General features: G+C 39.5%; 2 protein-coding genes across 5 annotated transcripts in view; one reads left to right on the top strand and one right to left on the bottom strand.

Annotated features, from left to right (window-relative positions):
- cerkl (ceramide kinase-like) overlaps positions 1–6,918 on the top strand; it is a 157,482-nt gene extending 150,564 nt beyond the window's left edge. For all 3 annotated transcript variants that reach the window (XM_067987668.1, XM_067987670.1, XM_067987669.1), the window contains 5 exons: positions 2,094–2,128; positions 2,235–2,343; positions 3,091–3,187; positions 3,794–3,993; positions 4,317–6,918. In XM_067987668.1, the coding sequence (XP_067843769.1) occupies positions 2,094–2,128; positions 2,235–2,343; positions 3,091–3,187; positions 3,794–3,993; positions 4,317–4,398 (523 nt within the window). In that variant the 3' untranslated portion in view covers positions 4,399–6,918. The remainder of the gene's footprint in view (positions 1–2,093; positions 2,129–2,234; positions 2,344–3,090; positions 3,188–3,793; positions 3,994–4,316) is intronic.
- The window catches only part of itga4 (integrin alpha 4), a 122,235-nt gene continuing 100,815 nt past the window's right edge, over positions 3,712–25,131 (bottom strand). The window contains exons 19-28 of one of the 2 annotated variants that reach the window (XM_067987666.1): positions 22,717–22,812; positions 21,795–21,874; positions 21,335–21,424; positions 16,417–16,528; positions 14,897–15,004; positions 12,770–12,886; positions 10,258–10,377; positions 9,358–9,453; positions 7,579–7,698; positions 3,712–6,503 (exon numbers count right to left, since the gene is read on the bottom strand). In XM_067987666.1, coding sequence (XP_067843767.1) covers positions 6,390–6,503; positions 7,579–7,698; positions 9,358–9,453; positions 10,258–10,377; positions 12,770–12,886; positions 14,897–15,004; positions 16,417–16,528; positions 21,335–21,424; positions 21,795–21,874; positions 22,717–22,812 — 1,053 coding nt within the window. In that variant the 3' untranslated portion in view covers positions 3,712–6,389. Of the gene's footprint in view, positions 6,504–7,578; positions 7,699–9,357; positions 9,454–10,257; positions 10,378–10,412; positions 11,826–12,769; positions 12,887–14,896; positions 15,005–16,416; positions 16,529–21,334; positions 21,425–21,794; positions 21,875–22,716; positions 22,813–25,131 lie in introns of those variants that run through there. The other variant, XM_067987667.1, reaches the window with a different exon arrangement.

The following is a 25,131-nucleotide window of genomic DNA, read 5'->3' as shown; positions in this document are numbered from 1 at the left end:
GGTAACAGTCTGTAGTGTTCCTGGTTGTCCAGTTGTCGGTATGCTTCTTTGCAATAGTCCATTCTGTTCTATATGACGATGTATCCTCCTTTGTCCGCTGGTTTGATGATGATGTTGCGGTTGGTCTTGAGAGCGTCAATGGCGTTGCGTTGTGCTCGCCTTCAAACAGCCATCTAACCTCAAACAGACCATCGTTCGCAGCAAATTACCCAGCTTTCAGGAGAACAGCGTCTACGACACCACACAACCCTGCCACAGCAACCTCTGCAAGACATGCCAGATCATTGACACAGATACCACCATCACACGAGAGGACACCGCCCACCAGGTACATGGTTCATACTCCTGCGACTCGGCCAACGTTGTCTACCTCATACGTTGCAGGAAAGGATGCCCCGGAGCATGAGACCATGCAGACACTGCGACAACGGATGAACGGACACCGCGCAACAATCGCCAGACAGGAGGGTTCCCTCACAGTCGGGGAACACTTCAGCAGTCAAGGACATTCATCCTCCGATCTTTGGGTAAGCGTTCTCCAAGGCGGCCATCGAGGCACACGACAATGCAAAATCGTCGAGTAGAAATTGATAACCAAGTTCCGCACCCATGAGGACGGCCTCAACCGGGATCTTGGGTTCATGTCACGCTACATGTAACCCCACCAGCGAAAAAAAGTTATCTGTTTTTAATACAACTGGTCATTCTCTCTGCCTTTCGGGTGTCTCTCTCTCTCTGTCTTTGTGTTCTGACCGTTTGTGTATTCAGTCGTCTTGTATGTAATGTTTCTCTGTCTGAACACTATTCAACTCCTTTGATTGCCTTGATAACGGGCAGTTGGAAAGATTATCTGTAATCACCAGGCATTGTTCTCCGACTATATATGCTGTACCTTTATGGAAGCCTCCGAAAGCTTGTGATTTCAATTTTGTGAGATTGTTCTGAATATTTACACACAAATACACATATGTTTTTCCAGTGTTAATTTCTTCTTGTGTTTAACACATTTGTTTTTGTGAAGCAAAGATTTTTTCTTTTATATTTAACCCTATTTTGTTCTACAGTTAAATAATTTGTAATGGCTTTTATATTTGAGACAAAATGGCAGTATACCTCAAGATTCAGGCTGTTATCTGACTCCCAAGAACACTAACGTTGGGAGCTCTGAGAACCCCTTCAGGAGTTTGCATTGGCTGCAGTATAGCCTGGCACAAAGCCACATTTTAAAAGCGTGTTTGGGGTATAACTGGGCATTTTGTAAACTTTTAAATGTTAAGTAAAGTGAACAGTGCCACCTAATCTCATATAACGTTTTTTGCCTGGGAACTAGAATTCTCCACATGCACTTTAACTTTGCCTTTGCGGTTGACCACAGCACAATCTGCAGCCATTTGCAGTCAGCAATAAAGCTGCAGTTTGCCAGCTGTACATCACATTCCACAGATACTGATTTGAGACTGGCAGCTGCAGTCTTAAATGCAAGTATTCAGATTATCAACAGGAATTTCTTTGGGGATTCTCCTGATTGGCCACCATAACTTTGGTGGAAGATTGACGGAAACCCCTGTTAGAAGCATATATGGGTTTTCCACTGAAGTTACGGTGGCCGATCAGGAGAACCCCTGAGGAAATTCCCAGCGCTTAACTCCAGCAAAAAATAACGAACCAGCCCTTTGGTCTTAGACATTGCTAACATTTTAGATTGACAAAATAACTAGCTACATGTTATTTTAAAAATGGGCATTTGCTTAACCTTTAGCCTTTATATAATCTACTGTATTGTATTAACTTAAGTGTGTGTCAGAAATCAAAAAAACTATGGATTGACTTGCACTCTGTTGAGCCTGAGAGTTACATGCTTGGTTCAGAAACTCTGTTAAAAAGCAACAAAATTATTGTTGAAAGAATTTTGCCCATATCTCTAAAGGGGTAGGCTGATTCCTTCTTCTCTCTTACATTTTTCCAATATTATATTTTAATTTTCATATTTTCTTAAATTAATCATTTGCCTCCTATTATTGCATTATATTTTCTTATCAAAATAGGTCAGTTTTTGATAATGACAAATGGCTTATCTTTCCAATCTGTTTTAGAAATGAAGATGAAATGAATGCTATTGAACAATGTAGTGAGTACTGAATGTCAGTTACAATTTTAAAATTCAGTTAATTTGAAGTGTGAACATGTCTTTGTGGTATCCTTGTGCAGTAACATTAATTTGTGCTGCTTTTCAGATGATGAAGGTAAATGGCAAAGCATGCAGGGACATTTCCTCAACGTTAGCATTATGGCCATTCCATGTCTTTGTTCCATGGCGCCAAGAGGCCTAGCACCTAATACCAGGTCAGTGTGGATTTAGAGAAGTAGGCCAATGCTTATAATTTCTTTCCTCTCTCAGGTTTTGGATTAATTCCCAGAAATATGCACTTTTTGTGAGGTCAAGGCTGAAATAATCATTGAATATTGTTCTGATTAGGCTAGGTGACAAGTTGGATTTTAGAAAAGCACACTTGCCCCATTACTCAAGGACAGTGCAAACTTGCTTAAATTACTCGTCTTAAATCTGTAAAACATTTTTTTTAAAGCACTTAAACACTGCAGACAAAATAAAAGCACATCACCAACCCTTTACAATGCTAATTCAGAATACTATAGACTAGGATTGTTCTGATTAAACACGTACCTAAACGCTGTAACAAACTTGCAACATTCCTTTTTCCTTTTTTTGCTATTACAAATGTCCTTGAAATGCATTGACAATTTTGTATGAACTTGTTCATTCATAGACTTTTACGTGTCAATTGCTGAGCCGTACTATTAAAACAAGGCTAAAAATTGCTGTTGGTAATATCAGCAGACTAGCACTTAACTCGTTCATATGAAATACGTATAACATTCCTGTGTCCACTATTATAATGGCATCATTAATCCATTTATTTTTAATGCTCATCCACTAATATCACCAACAGTAATTTCTAGTCTACAGATTCATAAAAGTTCAAACCCGAAAGAGTTTTTCTATACAGCAGTCTTTCACTATTTAAACTGAACATAATGTGCCTTATGTGAGTATTTAATTTTCTCTTTTAGGTTGGATGATGGAAGCATGTCACTTATTGCTGTCCGAAACACTTCTCGAGCAGATTTTATAAAACACCTAAAACGATATGGTAACCTAAAGAATCAGGTAAATGCAAACATGTGGTATTTTTTGTTAGATCCACTCAATTAGTTTTCCTAGATTAATAAATAGTAAATCCTATAGACTTCTCCTAATGGTGTTAGCATTGCTTTGTCCTCCTTAGGAGAATCAGTTTCCTGTCACAAGATGTTAGGTACTGGATTGTTACTTAATATAAAACACTGTCCAGCCTAATCCAGATTAGCTCTTTTCAGCCTGTCTCCTTTTACTGGCATGATTTTACAATCCACTCTTTATGCCAGTCTATAAATACTTGCTTGTTGAGCTGTCTGTGTTTTAAGAAAACAATTAATGTACGTTTATAAAGACAAATATATTTATGTTTCAGTAATCATCTCCAGTTTGGTACATGTTATGTTTTGGGGTTTTGACACTAGATATTTTCCTCAGGTGAGCGTCACAGACTACTCCTGTAAGTGAGTCCTTGCTCCTTATGAACTTGTAAGCTAATGATTCACGAGAAAAACAAAGAAAAGCAACTACTGGAAAGAACTAATAATGGTCAATGGTAGTTTGTGCTCAATTTTTAAATTTTAAGTTGACAAAAAAAAACATTTGTTTATATTTTTTGCATTATCTTGTTGCTTGTAGTTTAATTTTCCCTTTGTGGAGACATATACAGTGCAGGAAGTTAAAATCCGATCAAGGATCAAATACGGATGGGCCGATGAGACATCAGAAGAGAATGCTGATTTTCGTTCATGTCGCTCCTCTGTGATTTCTTTGAAAGGAAATTGCCCATGGAATGTTGATGGTGACTTAATGGAGGAAACTTCAGAAGTTCATATAAAGTAAGCATTGACTATTTGCAGATACAACTGTCAGATGTTTGCAGTAACTCTTTACTATTTATATTTGAATGTAGATATTTTTACACATTTTCATTTGAGTGAAAAACTTTAAGTGACATTTATTCAAGAACTCAGTTTAAATGGCACACAAGAAGTTGTATTACATTGTCTATTAATGACTACAAATTTATGTTTACAGCCCTTGATGTATATTTTTGATTACTATTATTGAAACACTCTATACTGGTGGAGTATAGAACAGGATCACAATGAAAAGTGTCTTCTGAATTTTGCAAATTATTTTTTTCACTTGACTTTCATAGGATCCACTCACAGCTAATTACTCTGTATGGAAGGAATATTGAAGAATGTGATGATTCCACAGTGAAGTGCAGCTGCCTATAGTGAAGATAATACCAAAAGATTCCTAGAGTGGTTTGTACTTCACCGGGCTTTTCTGAGGGAGATGAATCAAGATTCTTTTCGGACAGTAACCGAGATGGAACTCTACTACCAACATGTGTAACTACTTTTACTTTTATAAAATTACAACATTTGATTAATATGTTATGCAATATACAACTTAGAAGTATAATTTTTATATTTTTGAAATTTTGTATTCTGAAAAATGTACTTTTATGAGAATGTATCGATTGATTACCAATTTACATGCAAAATTGGAGGAAGATTTCCTTGTGCTATGTGTAGTAAAATTGTAAACGTGTTTATATTACCAATTTTGCTACGTGTAGCGTACAGTGAACTCTTCTCCCACTATAGTTCAAAGAAATGGCATGCTACAACCAAAAGAACAAGGATCCGTGCATGACCTTTTGATGATTAATTTTATACTCTACAAAATGACGTGAATATTATAGTAGGAAAGTAGTAGAATTTACAAAAGTGGTAATTTCTGAAACTGTTGTGAAAATTTCTTCGTAGTTTATTGTGAAAACACTGACAGGAAGATAATTTAAGGAATTGATTTTTAGAATACATTGTAATTTGAGGTTAAGAAAATTAAGCTTTACAAACAAAATGTAGGAGATGAGCAATGGAATTCTCAAAAAAATATCTAAACTACTCTGCAGTGATCCATTTTATTTTAAAATCCTTTGCTTCCCATTTTTCAATTTCCAGATTACAGTGTGAGGAAGGTTTGTGTGTTTGATTAACCAAATTCAATAGTTTATACCACGACTCTTTAAATTTCTTAAGTGACTTTTGTGCAAATGCAAAAATTCCTTTTGACTACCACTAGTTTATTAAATAATTTTGATCTCTTACTTATTAGTCTTCCTTCCACTAGAGGGGGAAGTGGAACTCTCCAAGCTAATAGGTATGCTCATCTTTCTAAGCAATTCACCTTAATTTGTCATTTAGTTATTTTGTTTTTCTTGTCCAACCCTGCAACACTTCATAATTTAGACTTCCCATCGCACCCTGACTGATTTTTAGCTAGGAGCTTCAGAATGTAATTTGAGTAGACATTCTTTATATAGTGGGACCTTGAGCTCGAGGCCAACTGCATCATTTGAAAATCTGAATTATTTTAAATACTTTTCTCTTGAGGTTAAATTATTTTATACTATAATTGTTCTTACAGATATTAAGTTACATATTCCAACCTAATAACTAAATTTGATGAAATGCTGGTCACTTCCAGTGTATTGTCTTGTGGCACTTTCCAGTGGGTTTTTGCAGTCTCGTGACCAGTGCTGGTCTCTCTTAAAATAGTGGTCTAAGCTTACAGCCATGCAGTTGAGTCACGCTTCCATTTACTTAATGTTGTATTTCCCATTTCTTTTTCCTACTAGTTGATCTGCTGTGGCATTGCACACAGGTAGTCAAGCTGAAGTGTAGTTTTCAGGTCAGTTGGGGTTGGAGGGCGAGGGATAATTGGACCTGGGCCAATAGAAGCCAGGAGGTCAAAGTTAGAGTAGGATGGGAGGGCAGTTAAAGGCTGCGGGGGAAGACGGGAGGGTTACAGGAGGGGAAATAAGGACAAAGGTAAAGTGTGGTTAGAGGCTGGGGCCGATGGGGTAGGTAGAGGATGGAAAGGGGCTGCGGTCGAGGGTGAAGATAGAGCATGGTTAGAGGCCTGGGCAGTTAGGGAAGAGAATTGAAGGCCACCATAAGATTTTGAAGAGGGGATCCAGCCACACATTTACAACCAGTGACACGCAGCTTGGTGGGGGAGGATAGAGGAAAATGGGATTCGCAAGAGGGTAGGGGTATGGGCAAAGAGGGCAGGAAAGATCAGAGGGGGGACCTGAGGGAGGAGTAGGTGAGAGGAGAGATAGGAAGAGGGATGGATGAGAATGAGAAAAATTAAGGAAGGGGATTCAGGATAGGATGGGGCGATGGAGGGATCAGTTGGGTGAAAGTGTTTACATCTATTTATTATCATCATCATTTTCCTCTTGCTTTATATGACTCCATCTTCCTTGCTGGTAATTATTTTTTTTGAAATTCATTTTGGCTTTCAACGTTCTTTTAAAGAATCCAACCTAAAGGAGAGGGGGATGGAAATCACAAAACAGTTTCTTACAAAAATAGGTAAAATTCCAAACAGTAACATTTAGGTTACTGAAATTAAGGATGGGCAATAAATGCTGGCCTTGCCAGCGATGCCCACATCCCATGAACAAATAAAAAAAAATTCTTAAGTTACTATGATGATTTTTGTCAGTTATTGGCTGAAATAGCAGCTATAATAGTGTCCCAATCTTGTGGGAACGAAATACTGAAATCACTGTTATCTTGCAAGTGTGCCTGATGTCAAATGGATAGAATGACACTGGCAATACAACAAAAAATTTAATATTGGTGACAGTGGACAGGAGCATTCTTTAGTTCTTCTCTACCTCATCTTTGTGAGCAAAGTAAGAATAATAAACAATAAAGAAAAACAGATTAAAAATATTCATCTATCTGAATGAAGCCTACTTTTTTCTGGGGGATGGAGTTTTTTCTGGGGGATGGAGTTTATCCTTACCCACCCTGCGGAAACTGGGCAGGTAAGCAGTTAAAATCCACCAGGTGACTTATCTATCAATGCCCTGTCCAGATCTCCAGTCCCAATTTTTAATCGGCACTTCTGGACAGGCAGCTAAACCACCCACCCAAAGCTGGCGGGATCTTTCTATAAATATGCAGATTGGGGTTCGGTGACATCATTGGGTCCCGACTACAAATTTAACTCTGGCCTGAGTGGGGAAGCTGCTGTAGTTTTCCTGCCAGATGAAGGCCTGTCAGAAGAGGATCGGTAACAGAAGAGGCCATTCAAGATAACTTTTTTTAATTTTCCTTTTTAGGGTCAGGAGCAGCAGGATAAGGTTTGAACCAAAATTCAAAGTACTGATATTCTTTTGTCAAACTATAAAACAAAATATGCAGTTACATTTCACCCAAATTATTATACTTTAATGTTCCTTCAAAATACATTCCTGTTGCTTCAGTATGTACTTTGATATGAGAAATATCTGTGCCCTATAACATCAGATAAATAGTATGTGCATGGAAGGCAATATTAACAATTGTGGTGGTATTTTAATTGTAGAGCTGGGTTAATATTAATCTTACCTTCCAAAGTACGATTGTACATATAGCAAATATGAAAATCCCCAAGAACAAACCGATTGCAATAATTATTATTGCTACTTTAATTTTTGGTTTAGAAGTATGAACTGCTTGCATGATAACCTAGGAAAAAAGATGAGAATTGAGTTAACACACAGAAAGATGGTCATTAATTCTGCAAGACTAAACAGAATTTTTACATGATCAAAACAATGATGAGTAAATAAAGAAAAGAAAGAACTTGTATTAATATAGCACCTTTCACAACCTTAGGATTCCCAAAGTACTTCACAGCAAATTAAGTACTTTTGAAGTGCAATCACTGTTGTAATATAGGCAAACACAGCAGCCAATTTTCACACAGGGGAAGGCACAATATCTGGTGGCAGCTGCAACTCTCAAAGCAGGATGGGTCTATTTAAAAAGGTAAATATTTTTAGTAATCTTTCCACTCCTGTGGGCCAAAAGAATTGGCTGGCAAAAACTAGTGGATGGCAAATAAAAATGTGGAGGCAGAAAATTGGGTCCATGGGCAAGCAGTAGAGCAGTGAAGCACCTAAAACTAGTTGTTTGATGTATGGCGAAGCGGGTACGCTGCTGCATGAGATGGGTACAAAGAGAGTTTTCTGTTCGACACTCCAGGACATCCTCCTCAGAGGACAGAAGTACAACATATCTGGCAGAAACCAGAAGCCAGGGTCAATACTACATACACAACCCGCAGCATCTGAGAACAGAGGCAGAAGGAAATAGCAGACCTTAAGAAAGCTGCCAAGCTACGACTACACAACAGTACCGTATACCAGGTTAATAGCCCAAGTATGCATTCCAAAAAATGATGCCTGTCAATATGCTATGCATTTACTGCTGGCCCATGGAAAGCTCTTACAGCTCTTTCATTGCTTACCACACGTGTCCATACCCCAGCAGGACATTCAAGCTGCAGTTTACAACTGAACCCTCAGGCACACTGGCATCTTAAAAGGGCTTCATACAGCAAATAAAACTTAACTGCATGATCAGCTGCTGCCATGTAGCCTGGGCTGCAGGTTGGGTACATATCTGTATGTGCTCCTTAAACTTATATCTCGACTATTTCTCTGCTTGCAAGATAATATGGCAACTAATACAAAGGAACAGTTTATGTTGATACAAGCATACGTGACATCAGCCTAGAGCAGCAGTGAAACTGGGATCTGTATGGCTCTGTACCACATAATTCAATTCATTTACCCCCGGAGCCACTCAGGGAAGTATTCCTACTCTTAACACCAATTATTTATTTATTCCCAGCTTTCATTCCCGCCCCAAAATATGGATTCTTTTCCCTCCATCTCTTGCTTAGTCTTTCCAAGCTGCAGACTGTTCTCTTGTCCAACCAGAAGTTAGGTAACCTATGTGCAGGACTGTAATTGATTAAACTGTTTGACATGTCTTCTAATTTTTTTCTCTCTCCCAATGGGTTAATGCTTCATCTCTACAAGGAGGAAAAAAAATCAGACAATATCCCTGTTCTTGATTGCCATGACTGACCCCTGGTGAAAAGTGCATGCAGTTAGCTGTGAGGAAAGGATTGGGCTTTGCTGTGATACCCCAATGTAGTCAAATAACATTACATCTGGACTTGCACATGTAAATTGGCCACTTGGGCAATGTGCTGGAGCGTTGCTGTCATCACTCATGGAGTTGTATCCAAAATGAATTCAAGAGAGGATGCCAGAAAATTGATAGGAGAAAATGTGAAGTGTACAGATTATATAATTTAAGCATTGAAATACTTACAGTTATGCTCGTTCCTCTTTCATTTTCAATAACGTTGGGATTCTGCCCTGATGATGCCACAGCTTCTGTAACAAAGTACGTAGAAGAAGCGGTATCCTGTTGAAACAAAATGTGAATTCTGTACTTTTTTTCAATGCAAGAATATTGCATTAGCATACTTTTACATCACAGAATATCATATTAACACCAGTTTCCTTTAGATGTATAAGTAGTGCACTTTGTGTAACATCTAAATTTCATTAAATACAATTGCCACCGTTGAAAGAGAAGGCTGTGGAGATTTCCAGTATGAAAATAACAAAGCACAAATATATCTGCAAATGCTGTAGATCATAAATCTATGTAAATTCATTGAATTTATGATTTTGTTCCTTATTGCCTCTTTCATGTGCTCCATTGCTTCCTTTAGCAGCCATTCCTTTTCCTTCGACCAGGATTATTGTCAAAAAACAGCACTTCAGGCTGGAATTCAAACCTGAGATTTTCTACAACTAGAGTCGCTTTCAAAATGCATTGATAGCTTTGCTTACATTCCACAAGGGAAAGGGAGGAGAGGCAAAAATGGTCCCTAGCCCGCTCATGAACGTCACTGCTGTATAATGTTGACTAACAGACAGCGCCCTGACATGCATATCTAGCAGCAATTGGGGAGGGATGAGAAGAGTACAAACACCAGATATAAATATTTCAAATTTTTTTGTTCAAATACTACTAAAAAACCTTACTTACATGGTGATGTTTATTTTGCCCCTCTCCCATGATCATTAGACTTTGGTTGTATGTTAGTTGTACAGATTATTCAAAGCATCAAGGTTCTGTATTCAGAGTTCATTTATAAAAGCAATACTTAAAAGATCTCAAACCCCACACATATACAAAAATGCACAAAATAAAACTTACTAATGCCAGAAATGCATAATTGAGTCTCATAGCAACATGGATGGATACGGCTTTTCCACGTTCAATGTCTCCTAGCTGGCACGTGATTTGTAAGCAGGAAATTCCATGTCTGAAACAGGACTGCAGAAAAAATTTAAACCTAATTGGTAGAAGGTTGAAATTCAAAGTGATTATTTGCACTACTCTAATTTAGAATAGCCTCACCTAGAGGTGTCATGGAGTATAGGACATGGGCTCATATTCAAAATACTCAGTCAATTGGCTGAGATCAGTAACTCACGAAGTGCTTTGCCACAGGGAAAGTGCTAAAAGTGAATAAAGGTGGAGAAATGCTGCACACTTGCTACTAGTCAATTACAGTGACTAACTGGCAGAAGCATGTAAACAAGTTACCTGATCAACCTTTTGTGGCAAGTAGATGCCGCAGAAAGGGGTACAAAGTAATAAAATCTTCAAAGGCAGAATTATCAATTGTCCTTAATTCAACACATATCTTCGCTTTATAAACCACAAGAAAGCAAAAGGATTTCATACTCTTCGGGTGGAAATACCATTCATTGTTAGCTCTACCTATTGACAATGGGTATTAAATGTAAGGTGATGAAGCTCCTTAAGGGACAGAGACTTTATTACATGTTTTGCAGATTCCTCTAGCAGCCATTTAACAGGAGCGAGCTATTTGAAAGTAAGTCTCCAAATGTAGGGGGCTGAAAAGTTTTAGCTGGCAAAAAGGTCATGGATGATGACAAAAATATGGACGCAGGAAACTGAATATCTGGACCAGTGCTTGAGTGTTGCAGTATTTGAACCCACATTGATGGATGGCGAAGTGGAGGTGCTGCTGCATGAGGTGGTTTTGTGGAGGATTGCCATGTTTGGCACTTCAGGACAGCTTCCAGGGGACAGCAGTGCAGCATGCCTGGCGAGGGGTGCTGACCAAGATCAATGTGTGTATAATATTCACAAGTCCTGGAAACAAATGTGGAAGACGATGATGGATCATAAAGCTGCCAAAGTAAGGCTACCCAATGGTACCACAGTTTAGGTAAATGACCCAAGTATGGATGCCACTCAATGTTGCCCGTTAATCTGTTACATGTTTACTGCTCCCCATGTGAAGTCATAAGACAACTTTACAACTCTTTTGTTGCATATCATGTTCATAATTTTATCAGGGCAACAAAGACAAGCTGCAACATACAATTGAAACTTCACACGCAAATGCCTTTAAAGGGCTTCACATAGCAAATCATTGTAACACAACCTAGCTGCATGATGCATCATTAGCTACAGACATACAGGGTGGTTGCACATTAGGCACATGCCTGTCACTGCTCCTTAGATTTATAACATCTCAAGACTACTTAGCTGCTTGCAGGACAAAGTGGCACCTAATACAAGGGAACAGACTCAAACTGGAAGAGGGCACTTGATTCACTTTGAAGAGGCCACCCTGGACATTTGCGCTATAAAATCATCAAAGGAGTAGGGGGAAGTGAAGACAGAGGCCTTCTCCAAGCTCAAAGCTGGTCCCATTCTGTTCTTGATATGTCATGTCGACCACCTCACTGACTCAAAAATAGGAAATAAAAACAAGTACAAATTATCACACGGTATGCAAGATCCATTTGAAGGTATCAGAAACTCTATTCAGTTTGTCTTTTCTGGACATTGCCAGGTTAAATTGACGTTAGCCCAAACTAATATGGTATTCTACAAAGGAGGGAAGGAAAATTTAAGGGCATTGGAGATCCACCAAGTTCATTGTGAAATTCAGACTGGAGATAGAAATTCACAAGGATAGAAAGAGCCAATTTAAAGCTAGGTGGGCTTTGTAAATGTCAAAAGAAATTTATCCAAAACCAATGGTCATTTGGCATTCGTCTTTTGGATGAGATGTTAAACCGAGGCCCCATCTGCCCTCTCAAGTGGTCATCAAAGATTCCATGACACTATTCGAAGAACAGCAGGGACGTGCTCCCTGGTGTCCTGGCCAATATTTAATCCCTCAACTAACATCACTAAAACAGATGATCTAGTCATCATCTTATTGCTGTTGGTGGGACCTTGCTGTGTGCAAATTGGCTGCCATGTTTCCCTACATTGAGAGTGACTACACTTCAAAAAAACTTCATTGGCTGTAAAGCACTTTAGGACATCCTGAAGTTGTGAAAGCTTCTCCTCTTCAGTTGGTAAGTGCCCTGCCCAGTAATGAACTGAGTCATACAGGCAGATAAAACAGAGAGCGAGAGAAGAAAGCTTGTTACGGAAAGAACAAGTTTGGAAGATGGTGCCGAATGAAGGGTTACTTTTTTTCATAGTGTAGAGTGATTGAGGTTGTGATTTTATCTTTAGGTCTGGATAACTATTATTTACAGATGGCGCTTTGCTCTACTAGTTTATCATACCTTTGATTAGATTATTGGCTCATAATCACTTCCAAGTATCCATTATTCTCTATTTCATCATTTAAACCTCAGTTCAATTTGTTTAATTTTACATTGATCCTTACCAATACTTTTTTTCCAAACTTCAAGAAAAAGTTAATCATGTGATGAAATATTGTTACATTCGGTAATGCAGTACAGTTTTCTGAATGTCTGTCAAATTGACATTCTCCATTACTGGGCTGTAAAAAAAAGACAAGTTTAAAGAAATGAGATACCATACTAAATATCAATATTAGCCAACAAATGACATAACAGATATTGATAAATCTTTGCAGGCGGGGAAGGAAAAGCCAGTGGCAGCTCTGGCGGGGGCTTTGGGAGGATGACGGGGAGGGAAATTCAGCCCAGAAAGATGCACATTTGAGCTCCACACCAGGACTTTAGTGCATAATTTAGCTGGTATTACTGAGGAAGTGCTGTATTGCCAGAGGTGTCATCTTTTGGATGAAACATTAAACTGAGATTCCCATTTGCCCGTTCTGGTGGTTCAGGAAGATGTTAAAGATCCTTTGGCACTATTTGTTGAACCTTGATTTGTACAAAATGGCTGCCTCATTTGCCTATGTTTTGAGAGACATGATAAGCGACTATATAAATACAGGTCTTTCTTCCTGGGGAGGTCTTCCATCACCCCTCTTGCACTTCTAGAGAGGATACATCAAAAAACTTGTCATCTGATCGATTGTCCTTTTCTCACCTCTGGTTTCCAATCTCTTTCTGTCCATTATAACCTTTCTTATCTATTTTATCAATTTGCTAAGGTAATTTTCTTGATTTGTCCTGTCCTTCTGAAGCTCCATAATACTGTACCACAACATCATCTTCCTCACTGCATCCTCATCATACTGAAATCAAGACTATCTCCTACTCCAACCCATTCTTTCCTAGATCATCATTACTGTAGAACTTGCTTACCTCCATCAGTCTTCCCATCCTCCTACAATTTATAGGCTTTTAAAGGCCAAGCTTGGCATCACCCAACTACTTTTTGATTTACCTCATCTTTTCTCGTACTCTTCTAAACCTCAGTGATGTATCTATTACATGCTAACATTGTGAGTATACTCCATGCTACATTTGTACAAGATCAAGAATCACCAAAGAAAAACGTGAAATTTGTCATCACATTGGTATATTATTCAGCCCATTATGTTATATCATATTAATTAGTGCTATAATAGTTACATCAAAGTAAAGATGCAATTATTATGGTATCAGTTCAGCAATAGGAAATTACCAATCATTGCATCATTATCTTAGCAACAGAGGAAGCCAATTCATTTTACCAGCAATGCAGTTATTAGAAAATGAATTTTTTAAGTGCCAAAGTAAAGAATGATGCTATTTGACTGTTAATCTATTTCATAAGAACCCAGCCTTGACTATACTCAACAACTGAGCATCCACAGCCCTCTGGGGTAAAATATTCCAAGGATTCACAACCCTCAGTGAAGAAATCGCTCCACATCTCAGTCCTAAATGACCGACCCCTTATCCTGAGACTATGCCCCCTAGTTCTACACTCTCCAGCCAGGGGAAACAGCCTCTCAGAATCTTAAATGTTTCAATGAGATCACCTCTCTTTCTTCTGAACTCCATAGAATAGAGGCCCATTCTACTCAATCTTTCCTCATAGGACAACCCTCTCATTCCAGGAATCAATCTAGTGAACTTTCATTACACCACCTTTAAGGCAAGTACATCCTTCCCTAGGTAAGGAAATCAAAACTGTACACAGTACTCCAGGTGTGGTCTCACCAAAGTCCAGTACAATTGCAGCAAGACTTCCTTACTCTTGTACTCCAACCCTCTTGCAATAAAGGCCAACATACCATTTGTCTTCCTAATTGCTTGCTATAACTGCATGCTAACTTTCTGTGTTTCGTGTAAATTTCAATGTTATGCCTGTACTGCACCATCTGTAGACATACTAGTAAGGAGTGTAAGAGGAATCTGTGTGTAACTCTGTGATCCCTGTGCTCCCAGTGGGGAACCACACTTACAGTGAGAGCAGGTTGAAAATGCAATATTATACATGTTATAGAAATAAAATGGGCAAAACTATGTAGTGACCAATTTTACTCTACACGAATCTGCTTAATCAGATTTTTAGAGTCCAATAGCAACGTGGTGTTACAGGTCAGTTTTTTTTTCAACCAACATCTGAAAAAGTATAACAGTTATCCTACCTTTATGTCAAGAATTTCAAACAGCTTCATGCCATTTGCTTCCAATGTGTTGGGCTGTGTAATTTGCAGTCGAAGACCAGGAGCCATGCTGTTCCCTATGTTGATGACCTTGAAGTAAGTTAAATATAAACAGGTAAGTACATTTACTGTCTAACCCATTATATCAGAATATTCTATGCAGCATTCACTTACACAGCTATGAGAGATACTGGTCGACAGGTTAAAATACAAATATTATTAATCCATGACATCTTGATACCTTTCATATTTATCTCATATGAATTGCCAATAATTTTCCAACATCACTAACAAAAGCCGATTGTTTACCTTTAGAGGTAGAAATGGGACCTCATTGCACCCATTTTATTGGGAGGGGGGTGCATGAAGCGGGCACAATGGAGGCCAATTTCGGGGAGCAACGTCCTGTGCCTGATCAGTGCCAGGGGTACAGGGAATGCCATATTGGCATAGGTGGCTGCCCAGGCACCCATGGTGCCTGCCTAAAACAGATATTAGGCCCCTTTCACATGCAATGCCTGTTTCAGGAGCCCTTAGCGGAGCAGGCACTAGGCCTCCTCTGCTCACAATTCTTCAGCGGTTGCTGCGGCCTAAGCCGCAATCACCATCAAAAAGTAATTTATAAATAAATGAATTTCATGTCTACTGTTGCAGTGTAATGAATTACCACATTTTCTGTCCCCACCACAATTTGCCTTTTAATGGCAAACTGTTTAAGACCTGCTCCCTGGCCATATTTTCTGATCCCCAGCCAAGTGTGCTACAGGCCAAGCTCTACGGGTAAGGTTTGCTAAAAGGGCTCCCTACGGAAAATTGGGCCAGGCCAGCGCTCTCAAGTTCAAGAGAGCCTGTTTTGGAGCTTTAGAATGAATATTAACATCCTTCTGTCTTTTCCATCTTTTTCTATTGATATTTTGAATGCTTGTGTGTGGATAATGAGTGCTGATGACATCACCAAAGAACTAGCTCTAACGATTTATTTAGCTGTGAGGCAGCAAAATTAACATTGGTCATGAACTCAGGGTGCTTCAAAGATCATGCAATTTAAACTGCGCTCATCTCAGCTGTTTTGCTAATGGATCCTGTAAGTCTTCCAAGCAAGTTCCCCTACTAAAGTCCTAAACATTCATAATTTTCACAAAAATATTCAAAAAGAAAACAAAATTGGCACAAATAGGGGAAAAAAATTACCATTTTCTCAGAATTCTTTTAACTGTTTGATTTTTGAAACAAGAACTGACAGTGAGACTCTGTCTCCATCAAACTTAAAAAAAAATCTTAATGTTTGACTACCAGTAAAAAGCAGAAAATTATGCCAGGTACTAGCCTTTTCCAGGATGTTAAACCTCGACAGACAGCCTCCGAATTAAATGGGAACATGTTTTCTAGGCACTTACCTTTCTACAGAACTAAAACAAGGTCCGTAGGTAGAAGCTTATTCCAAAAATCCAAAAGCAAGCTAACACGCGCATACATCTGTAGTCTGAAGAACGAAGACTTACTTGGAATGAATAATTGATATTCTGATGTGTGCAAGGTGAATCAGAGAAAGAAAATGTCTCTGTGACATTGTGTGTGGCTCCCCCATACACAAATGAAGAAGGAAACACTGATCTGTTTCAAAAAGAGAGTGCAATACCATTTTAACAGGCTTGAGGAAAGGATTACTCACTACCTTTTCATATACAGCTCTCGCAAAAAAAAGTGTTTACTGAGTGTGAAACATCTGCTCATACCAAAATTATCTATGTACTTTTGTAGGGTAATAAACAACATTTAACCACCATCTGTGCTTTGAATTTCTCATTAAGCAAAGAAGAAAACTCAATGTAACATAGTTAACAGCTTTTTACAAAAGGTAGCCCATATTTATTACTTTGTTTATGAGAAATTAGGCTTTAGAAATGTAAAACAAAAAATGAGAGCTTCTTTTAAACCTGCTTAAAATGTATTTCAATCTTAGTTTTGTTCTTCAGTGTTATTTAAGTTTTGGTGATGGTTTTGTCAATGAAAGGATGCCCAAAATGTATGATGCTCTGTGTTATATTTTTAAACTATTATAGCTGATATTCACTATTTTATGCTCACCATGTCTATTACTGTAATGCTTAAATGCCATGGTTTTCATACTGAAAAAAATCCTTTGTTGTACAACCCTGTGATTTTATGTTTTTGTATTATTCCATAGTGATGACATTAAGAAAGCTTATCTCAACTATCATTCACTTTTACCATTTTATTAGGATCATTAATAATTATAAATATGTTATAAAAATATAAAGATGAGTATAAGCTATTAGTAGTAATTTTACAAGGACCCGTTATCAGTGGGGATCCTTGCAGAATACGAGTGCAGGTTGGATATAGGGCCATAGCATTATAGCCCCATTTTCCACTTGCTTCATAAAATTATATCAACTAGTGCCAGAAGCAACTTGGGTGCAACGGATGCTGATCAACAATTTATTTTTCTTCACTTCAGGCACGCACATGACCCTTTCTGCAAACACAAGGACCAAATGCAGAACTGTGAAAATACATTTGAACTAAAGTTGCCTGGCTGTTTATTTTTGGCACAAGACTAAATTTTTTTTATGTGTATACACAATTTTTTATATTTATTCTAGTAATCACTGCAAACTTTATGGTTTTAAACATTTGGTTTTATTAATGTAAGAGGGAATATGAGCAATGCAGTTAAGGCAATGCATTGGTGTATTGCCTACTTGTGCTTTTGTACTAGTTCCTCTAGTCTCTCTTATTTTTGTGCCAGTGTGACTTCTATGTGATGCCCTGTTGGAAGAATTAGGTGTGAAGGATTTCTAAGAGGTCTCCTGAGGATCTGTTTGTGATTTTGCTGGCTACGTACCTCAATATGTCGTAGCCTAGATTAGCCCTACCAACGTGGCAGGAATATGCAGTTTGTTTATTGTGAAAATTGTTCCTCGTCTGCAGTTCTGGTTGTGGGAGTTGATGCAGATTGGAGATGATATCTTTGCTGATGCCTCCTCAAACAATGGTCACAATAGTTGACATATACCTGGTATGCTTGATGCTTTGGGTAGCACAGACTCCAGAATTTTCACAGCTGAACCTCACCAACCATGTGTGGTGCGGCTGGATGATTTGGGGTGCTCCCTCTGCCACTTGATCAAAGGCAGGTGCTGATAAGGAACTGTTAGTAACTTGAGAGCCACTTGTTTCTGGCCTATATATTTACTGCTACTGGAGGACAAGTCCTGACTTTGGGCAATTATTGCTGTAAGCAGAGATCATCGCATTTGCTGCATGATCTCTGAATCCCTCCTTCATCTATCACATGTGGGTTCCAAACATATCAAAACCAGCCTTTACCACATCTTATGGCCCTGAAATTCCTGAGCCTGGGGAGAGTATGGGCACGATTTTAAAAGGGAAAAACCGATGGGTTGGGGGCGGGGGGGGCATTCAAATTCACAACCATTTTGGACTCGCCTCCAACCCGCCCACTTCTGGTTTTCATCGGGGCGGGCGACCAGCCCGCTCCCAGGAGGCAGGTTGGTGGTTGAAACCTTTCAAGAAAGCTGCGTTTTTCCAGAGTTTCCAATTTCAACCCCTGGGGGCCGGGATTCCCGGGCCTTCTCTTTTACGCAACGTGAAAGAAGGCCCGAAACTAACAGGTATGTGGGCCTGGAGGAGCAAGATTGCATCCCCCAGGCCCAACAAGCCTACCTGCAGCGACCCCCCCCCCCCCCAACGATCTCCGACCACCCCTCAACGATCGCAGACCCCACCAACCTCCACCACCCCAATGATCCCGGACGCCCCCCCACCCTCCCCAGATCACCAACCCCCCAATAATTACGGACGCCCCCCACCGATCTCCGACCCCCCTGAAGATCGTGGACCCTGACCCCCCCCAGATCTGAACCCCCCCCAACGATCACGGACCACCGCAATGATCCCCGATTCCGCCCCAACGATCACGGATCCCCTCGATCCCAACACTCCCCCCACCGTGACCCCCGTGCCCACCCATGCCCCCCCCCCACCCAATCCATACAAACAAAGACTTACCTAAAGACATCCCCTCCCTGACTGCTCTCCCGTCCGACTAAGGCCAGCCTGTCAATCTGGCCGTCCAGTAGGACAGCAAACCGACAAAAAAAAGGACGTCATTACTTCAAAATCGTAAGGACCTCCGGGAAACCTGTACTTCCAGGTTTCCCATTCGCATTTTGACCCCCCTGCCCCCTTCCCGGTTCGGGGTCAAAATCATGCCCTATAAGTTTCATTTACACCCAGTGGAAGGCTCAGAATATGAACCGGATCCCAGCTCCAACAGGACTCTGCCCCATTTGGACTGGACTTTAAATTCTGATTGGGGGTGTGGGGGGGGCACCTTGGGCAGATCTTTCACTTAGCCACCCCCTACATCAAGGGGGCATGTCAAGGTGAGTTCCTGAGCTTCTCTGGGAATTTCCTTTCTTTACACCCTTGAACTTATGCCTGTTGAGGCCCAGTATGATTCCTTTAAAGGCTTGTAAAGGACCCAAACCTTCAAGAGAGTAAGGTTATTGATCCCAGAGGGGATCAATTATTTTCTCTAGTTGGAATGGCTAGAATCAGAGCTGAGGTCTTTTAAAAAAAAATTTCTTTGGCCCATTTGGGCTTTAGGAGGATTCCGCTCTGCCTTGGAAGAGCGCATCAGCTTGGACCAAGGCGGCTAACGCTGATGCATCCTTACAGGCGCCCGCAGCCCGCCCAGACTACGACCCCCCTCCCCAGAATTTGGGACAGGGTTTCTGGCCTTGGGAAAGCATGGATGAGGCCTCCACCGCACTTGAAGAACTTGTATTTATATAGCACCTTTCACAACCTCAGAGCGTCCCAAAGCACCTTACAGTCAATGAAATGCTTTGGAACTGTAATCACTGTTGTAATGTAGGAAATGCGGCAGCTAATTTTGCACACAGTAAGGTCCCATAAACAGCAATGAGATAATGACCAGATAGTCTGGTGAATGCCAGGTCCAGAGTGGATGTCAGACCCAACCCCAGAAAACCCCCTCAGGTGCCTCCTCATAGGCCTTTGTAAGGGTGCAGGATTTTTCTTGAATCCGGGGGTTCAGGCCAAAAATGAGACCTTGGACCCCAGTTGGGGCCCACAAGTTCCTGCAAAATCTCCAATATAAGTCTAAAATATTAGATTACTGACTATATCAATTCATCAAGTGTTTGCCCACTAATATTTGCAACGGTTATTTCCAGGCTTTTATTTTTTTCTTTGGCCTCTCGTGCCTCACCCTTATTTATAAATTTTTCCTAGGTTGCCATGTGACGTTATGCATTCTGGGTACTGTAATTCCACAGCATACACACAATTTGTCTGTAGCAGCTGGAAGTCCCTAGTATCCAAGGCTCAAATGAAATTTCCATCTCTGGAACGTAAATCCCAGGCCACATAGAAGAGTAGACATCTGCAGAAGAAACTTCTTGCAAGGAATTCTAATATTAATTTAAGTTTAATGAATCTAGGGTGAGTTATTTAACTTTTAATGCATTTCTCAGTTAGTTATTTTTTTACATGTTTATGAACCAGCTGAATATGTAACAATGAGTTACTTATTCTCAACTGGGTCAGAAATCCAAGATTGCTGCTGGAACTACTTTGAAAAAAAATCTGATTGATTCAAAGTGCACCTTTTGAATTGCTTTGTTTGCCCTGGCATCATTTTTTAATCTAAATTTCAGTAAATTAGCATGATTTAGTTGAACCAGTCAGAAAAACGGCAGCAACATTACTACTGAGCCAGTGGTCACTCCGTCCAGACACAAGTACTGGCTGTCAACCCAGTATTTAGAGACAATATTTTAGTCGCCACTCACCAGGGCTGTCTGAAGTGGGGCTTGAACCCTTTACTAACTGACTCAGAGGTGGGAATGCTACCACTAAGCCAAAGGGTTACTCCCTAGCATTGCAACACCCAAAATAAATGTTTGATGATGAATACCATTTTATTGTGTTTTATTTCTGCATCTCATCTGGTTTTTAAGAAATTTAGCTAATTCAAAGCTGCCCCTAGCAGTTGAATTGATCCATGACTCTGTCCTGAATTTAATATGCAGTTGTGCTTGAGATTTTTTCTCCACAAAAACAAAATGTCAGAATTAGTGTATACAGCAAAAATGGTGATCGTTAGGATTCTAGAATAGATGCTATTATAAGCAGTTTTACTAGTGTGTTAGCATTTTTGCTTTGTTTCATTTCAAGTGAATACATTGCAGTTTGAGTGTCACAAAATTTTTTAATTAAAGATTATACTGCACAATACATTTAGAAAGCTGCAGTAATGATTTATATAACCTCAGTCCTAAACATGCACCGCAACAATTATCACAATATTGTTAAATTTTCTATTGTAGATGATAGATTACTTACCCATAGACTGCAACATTAACCTCATATTTTAAGGGCAAATTAAGAGTGACAAAATTATTATGCAGTAAATCCAGACTCTGTTCATTTTCACTGTAGGAGTAAACATAGGAAGTATACAACTTTAGATGTCTGAAATGGAGTATATTTATCTAGAAAGCAAGTAATAATTAGCTTACACATGCCCAGTGGCTTGTTGAAATAACATATGTATATAATTTTATATGCAGCTGTAAAAAAAATCATTGCCTGCACAAATTCATTCGCATTATGTTATCTTTTTGCTCCTATCCTCCATAAAGCATCTCTTGTCTACATTGTTTCTCTACAGGCCATATAATAAATGTGCTTCCCTGCAAGGACTTAATGAAGCACAACAGCACTCTTCCCTAACCTCTGCATTTCACCAAGCAGTGCATCTTTTCCCTTAACACAGCACTTTTTTTATTTATAAAATGCTTACCAAGTCGCATTAACAGTGATGACAATGTCTTCCTCTGCTCTGGTAATCCTGCTGGTATCCAGAAAAAAACTTAATCCCACCTAGGTGGCAAACACCAAAATAATAAATTTTAATGTGCACTGCTCACTGACAGCTGGATTAAAAAATAGATAAGTCAACATCAAAGTTTAGCTTGTACAAGCATTAATGTAAGAATGTGCTACAGGTTTCTTTCAAACACCAATTTGTTCACATTATAGAATTTATTTCTAACTACACAACATTCTATAATGGGAGACATAAACTATGATCATTTTCAAACATTGACAGACAACTGAAACCATTTTAAATCTGGTCACAGTGGACAACATTAAACGTGTATTTGGTTATCATTATTTGCACTCATTAAAATATTTTGCTAAAATTCATCAGCATTACATTTCTATTGTGTATTTTTATGTATCATAACATACTTGAGTGTTTATTTTTCCTGTTTTAAGTTGCTTTTTTTTTAGGCCTGGTGCTCATCACTTTATTTTTGCCACCTACTATAAAAATCACGTACTCTCAGTTCAGGGACAGATGTAGAATAAAGTTATTTTTTATCTCTCCAATTATTTCCTGAAACCTAACTTCAGTAGAGCATCCTTGTTGCAGCAGTGAGAATATTCCATTTTTACACCAACCTCCATTGGTCTCTCCGAATGAGATTGATATTTGGTGCCAAACTGTGTGCAATTTTCTATTGTGAGGTCATGACCTCTGTGAAATCGGCTAAGACCAGTCAACCTCATTTTGTATAGAACAGATCAGAGACTTCAATCCCTTCTGTTTGACCTAGATTGGAATTGAGCGACAAGTGAAAGGACAGTGTGCTAACCCACTGCTCTACACAGTTCTCAATTACGTTCCCTCTTAAAATGATCAGATATCATTTGTGTACCGTTGATAGAGAATCCATATACAAATATCCAATGTTGCATTCCAGCTTTGTTGATTCTTCTTCTTCTGTTACTTCACACCTTATATGCTTCTCCTCCTGCAATCAAAAAGCACCAATCCTAAGCAAGTGTAAAATTAATGTCAGATTCGTTTTACATGCTGCCGCTTAAAGTTATACTTACCTTTACACTTCGGGATCTAAAAAAATTGCAACATTTTACATAAAATAAGGTTAAATAAAATTATATTTTATTAATATGATGGAGCCCTAAAATCAGTAAAGTTTGGCATTGTGGCACATTTTTTTGGCTACTGGCTGGAATTTCCTGCAACGGCAATTTCGACGACGACTCTAAGTTAGACCATTGTGCGCCCCGATACCGCAGTGGCGAATTTATGCCACAATTTGCTGCAAAACTGATCAGAATGTGAGCATGGTGGCGAATCAGAGGCATAACCAATGAATTGTATCTGCAGGGAAATGCAGACCACCGTTCCCCACCTCATCCAATTCGGTGTCAGGGGTCTGTAAATTTTATATGTTGAAGTGGCAATAATATTGCAATATCCAAGGCTTATCATAGAAGAAATTCTGCCCGACTCTTTCCCAAAAAGCGCTTGTTCAGATTAATCAAGTTAAAAGTGTTTGTCTGGGCAGTGGGGTAGATCAGCAGCCAAAGAGATTTATTACCGGGAGCTAGCCCTTCTCCACATCGGAATCGTGTTTCAAGTTAATGCAATAGAAACAAGTCCAGGGAGAGCCGTAAACTGCTTCATCACCTAGAAATGAAATCTCATTAAAAAGTGAAAAAAAAAGGCTTGTCCAAACTAATTTAAATGTAGTGGGAGTGCTCTTATAACTCAAGATATTTCCTACTTTAAAGTGAAGCTTTTCGAGCAAAAGTTAAGCAGCGCAAGAAAGCCTTGAGCTTTCCTTGTTACCTCATCCATCAGCCCATCTGTTCCGCACGTGGACTTCGAGCAAAGTGAGTGAAAGAAAGCAGTGGAACTATGAACTGTTTGCCTAAAATTCATTACTCACTAAACTGCCTTTTTACCAAACATAAAAAGCCTAACAGCACCATGCTTCAATGGTCAAAGTGGCATTCATAGAATCATAGAATGGTTACAGCACAGAAGGAGGCCATTCGGCTCATCAAGCCCCTGCCTGCTCTTTGTAAGAACAATCCAGTTGGTCCCATACCCCCGCTCTTTCCCTGTTGCCTTGCAAATTTCTTCCCTTCAAGTATTTATCCAATTCTTTTTGACAGCCATGATTGAATCTGCTTCCACCACCCTTTCAGGCAGTGCATTCCAGATCTTAAGTACTCGCTGCGTAAAAAAGTTTTCCCTCATGTCGCCTTTGGTTCTTTTGCCAATCACCTTAAATCTGTGTCTTCTGGTTCTCGACCCTTCTGCCAATGAGAACAGTTTCTCTTTATTCACTTTATCTAAATCCTTCATGATTTTAAACACTTCTATCAAATCGCTTAACCTTCTCTGCTCTAAGGAGAACAACCCCAGCTTCTCCAGTCTATCCACATAACTGAAGTCCCTCATCCCGGGAACTATTCGAGTAAATCTTTTTTGCACCGACTCTTAAGGCCTTCATATCCTTCCTGTCGTGCCCAGAATTGGACACAATATTCCAGTTGTGGCTGAACCAGTGATTTATAAAGTGCAACATAACTTCCTTGCTTTTGTACTCTATGCCTCTATTTATAAAGCCCAGGATCCTGTATACTTTTTTAACCGCTTTCTCCACTTGTCCTGCCACCTTCAAAGATTTGTGCACATGTACCCCCTGATCTCTCTGTTCCTGCACCCCCTTTCGAATTGTACCATTTAGTTTATATTGCCTCTCCTTGTTCTTTCTGCCAGAATGTGTCACTTTGCACTTCTCTGCGTTAAATTTCATCTGCCATGTGTCCGCCCATTCCACCAGCCTGTCTGTGTCCTATTGAAGTCGATTACTATCCTCCTCACTGTTTACTACACTTCCAAGTTTTGTGTCATCTGTGGATACTGAAATTGTGCCCTGTACACCCAAGTCCAAGTCATTAATATATATCAAAAAAAGCAGTGGTCCCAGCACCAACCCTGAGGAACAACACTATAACTTCCTCCAGTCCAAAAATCAACCATTCACCAATACTCTCTGTTTCCTGTCACTTAGCCAATTTTGTATCCAAGCTGCCACTGCCCCTTTTATTTCAAGGGTTTCAATTTTGCTGACAAGCCTATTTGGCACTTTTCAAAGTCTATATACACATTAAGCACATTGCCCTCATCAACCCTCTCTGTTAACTCATCAAAAAACTCAATGTATGTATGTATGTATGTGTGTTGCCTCCCTGGTGCCAGGGTCATGGATGTCACTGAGCAGCTGCAGAACATTCTTGGAGGGGGGTGTGTG

Source organism: Heptranchias perlo, chromosome 7 (genome assembly GCF_035084215.1).
Source record: "Heptranchias perlo isolate sHepPer1 chromosome 7, sHepPer1.hap1, whole genome shotgun sequence".
Taxonomy (NCBI): domain Eukaryota; kingdom Metazoa; phylum Chordata; class Chondrichthyes; order Hexanchiformes; family Hexanchidae; genus Heptranchias; species Heptranchias perlo.
Note: the sequence above shows the minus strand (reverse complement) of the source record. Positions and strands in the feature narration are given on the sequence as shown.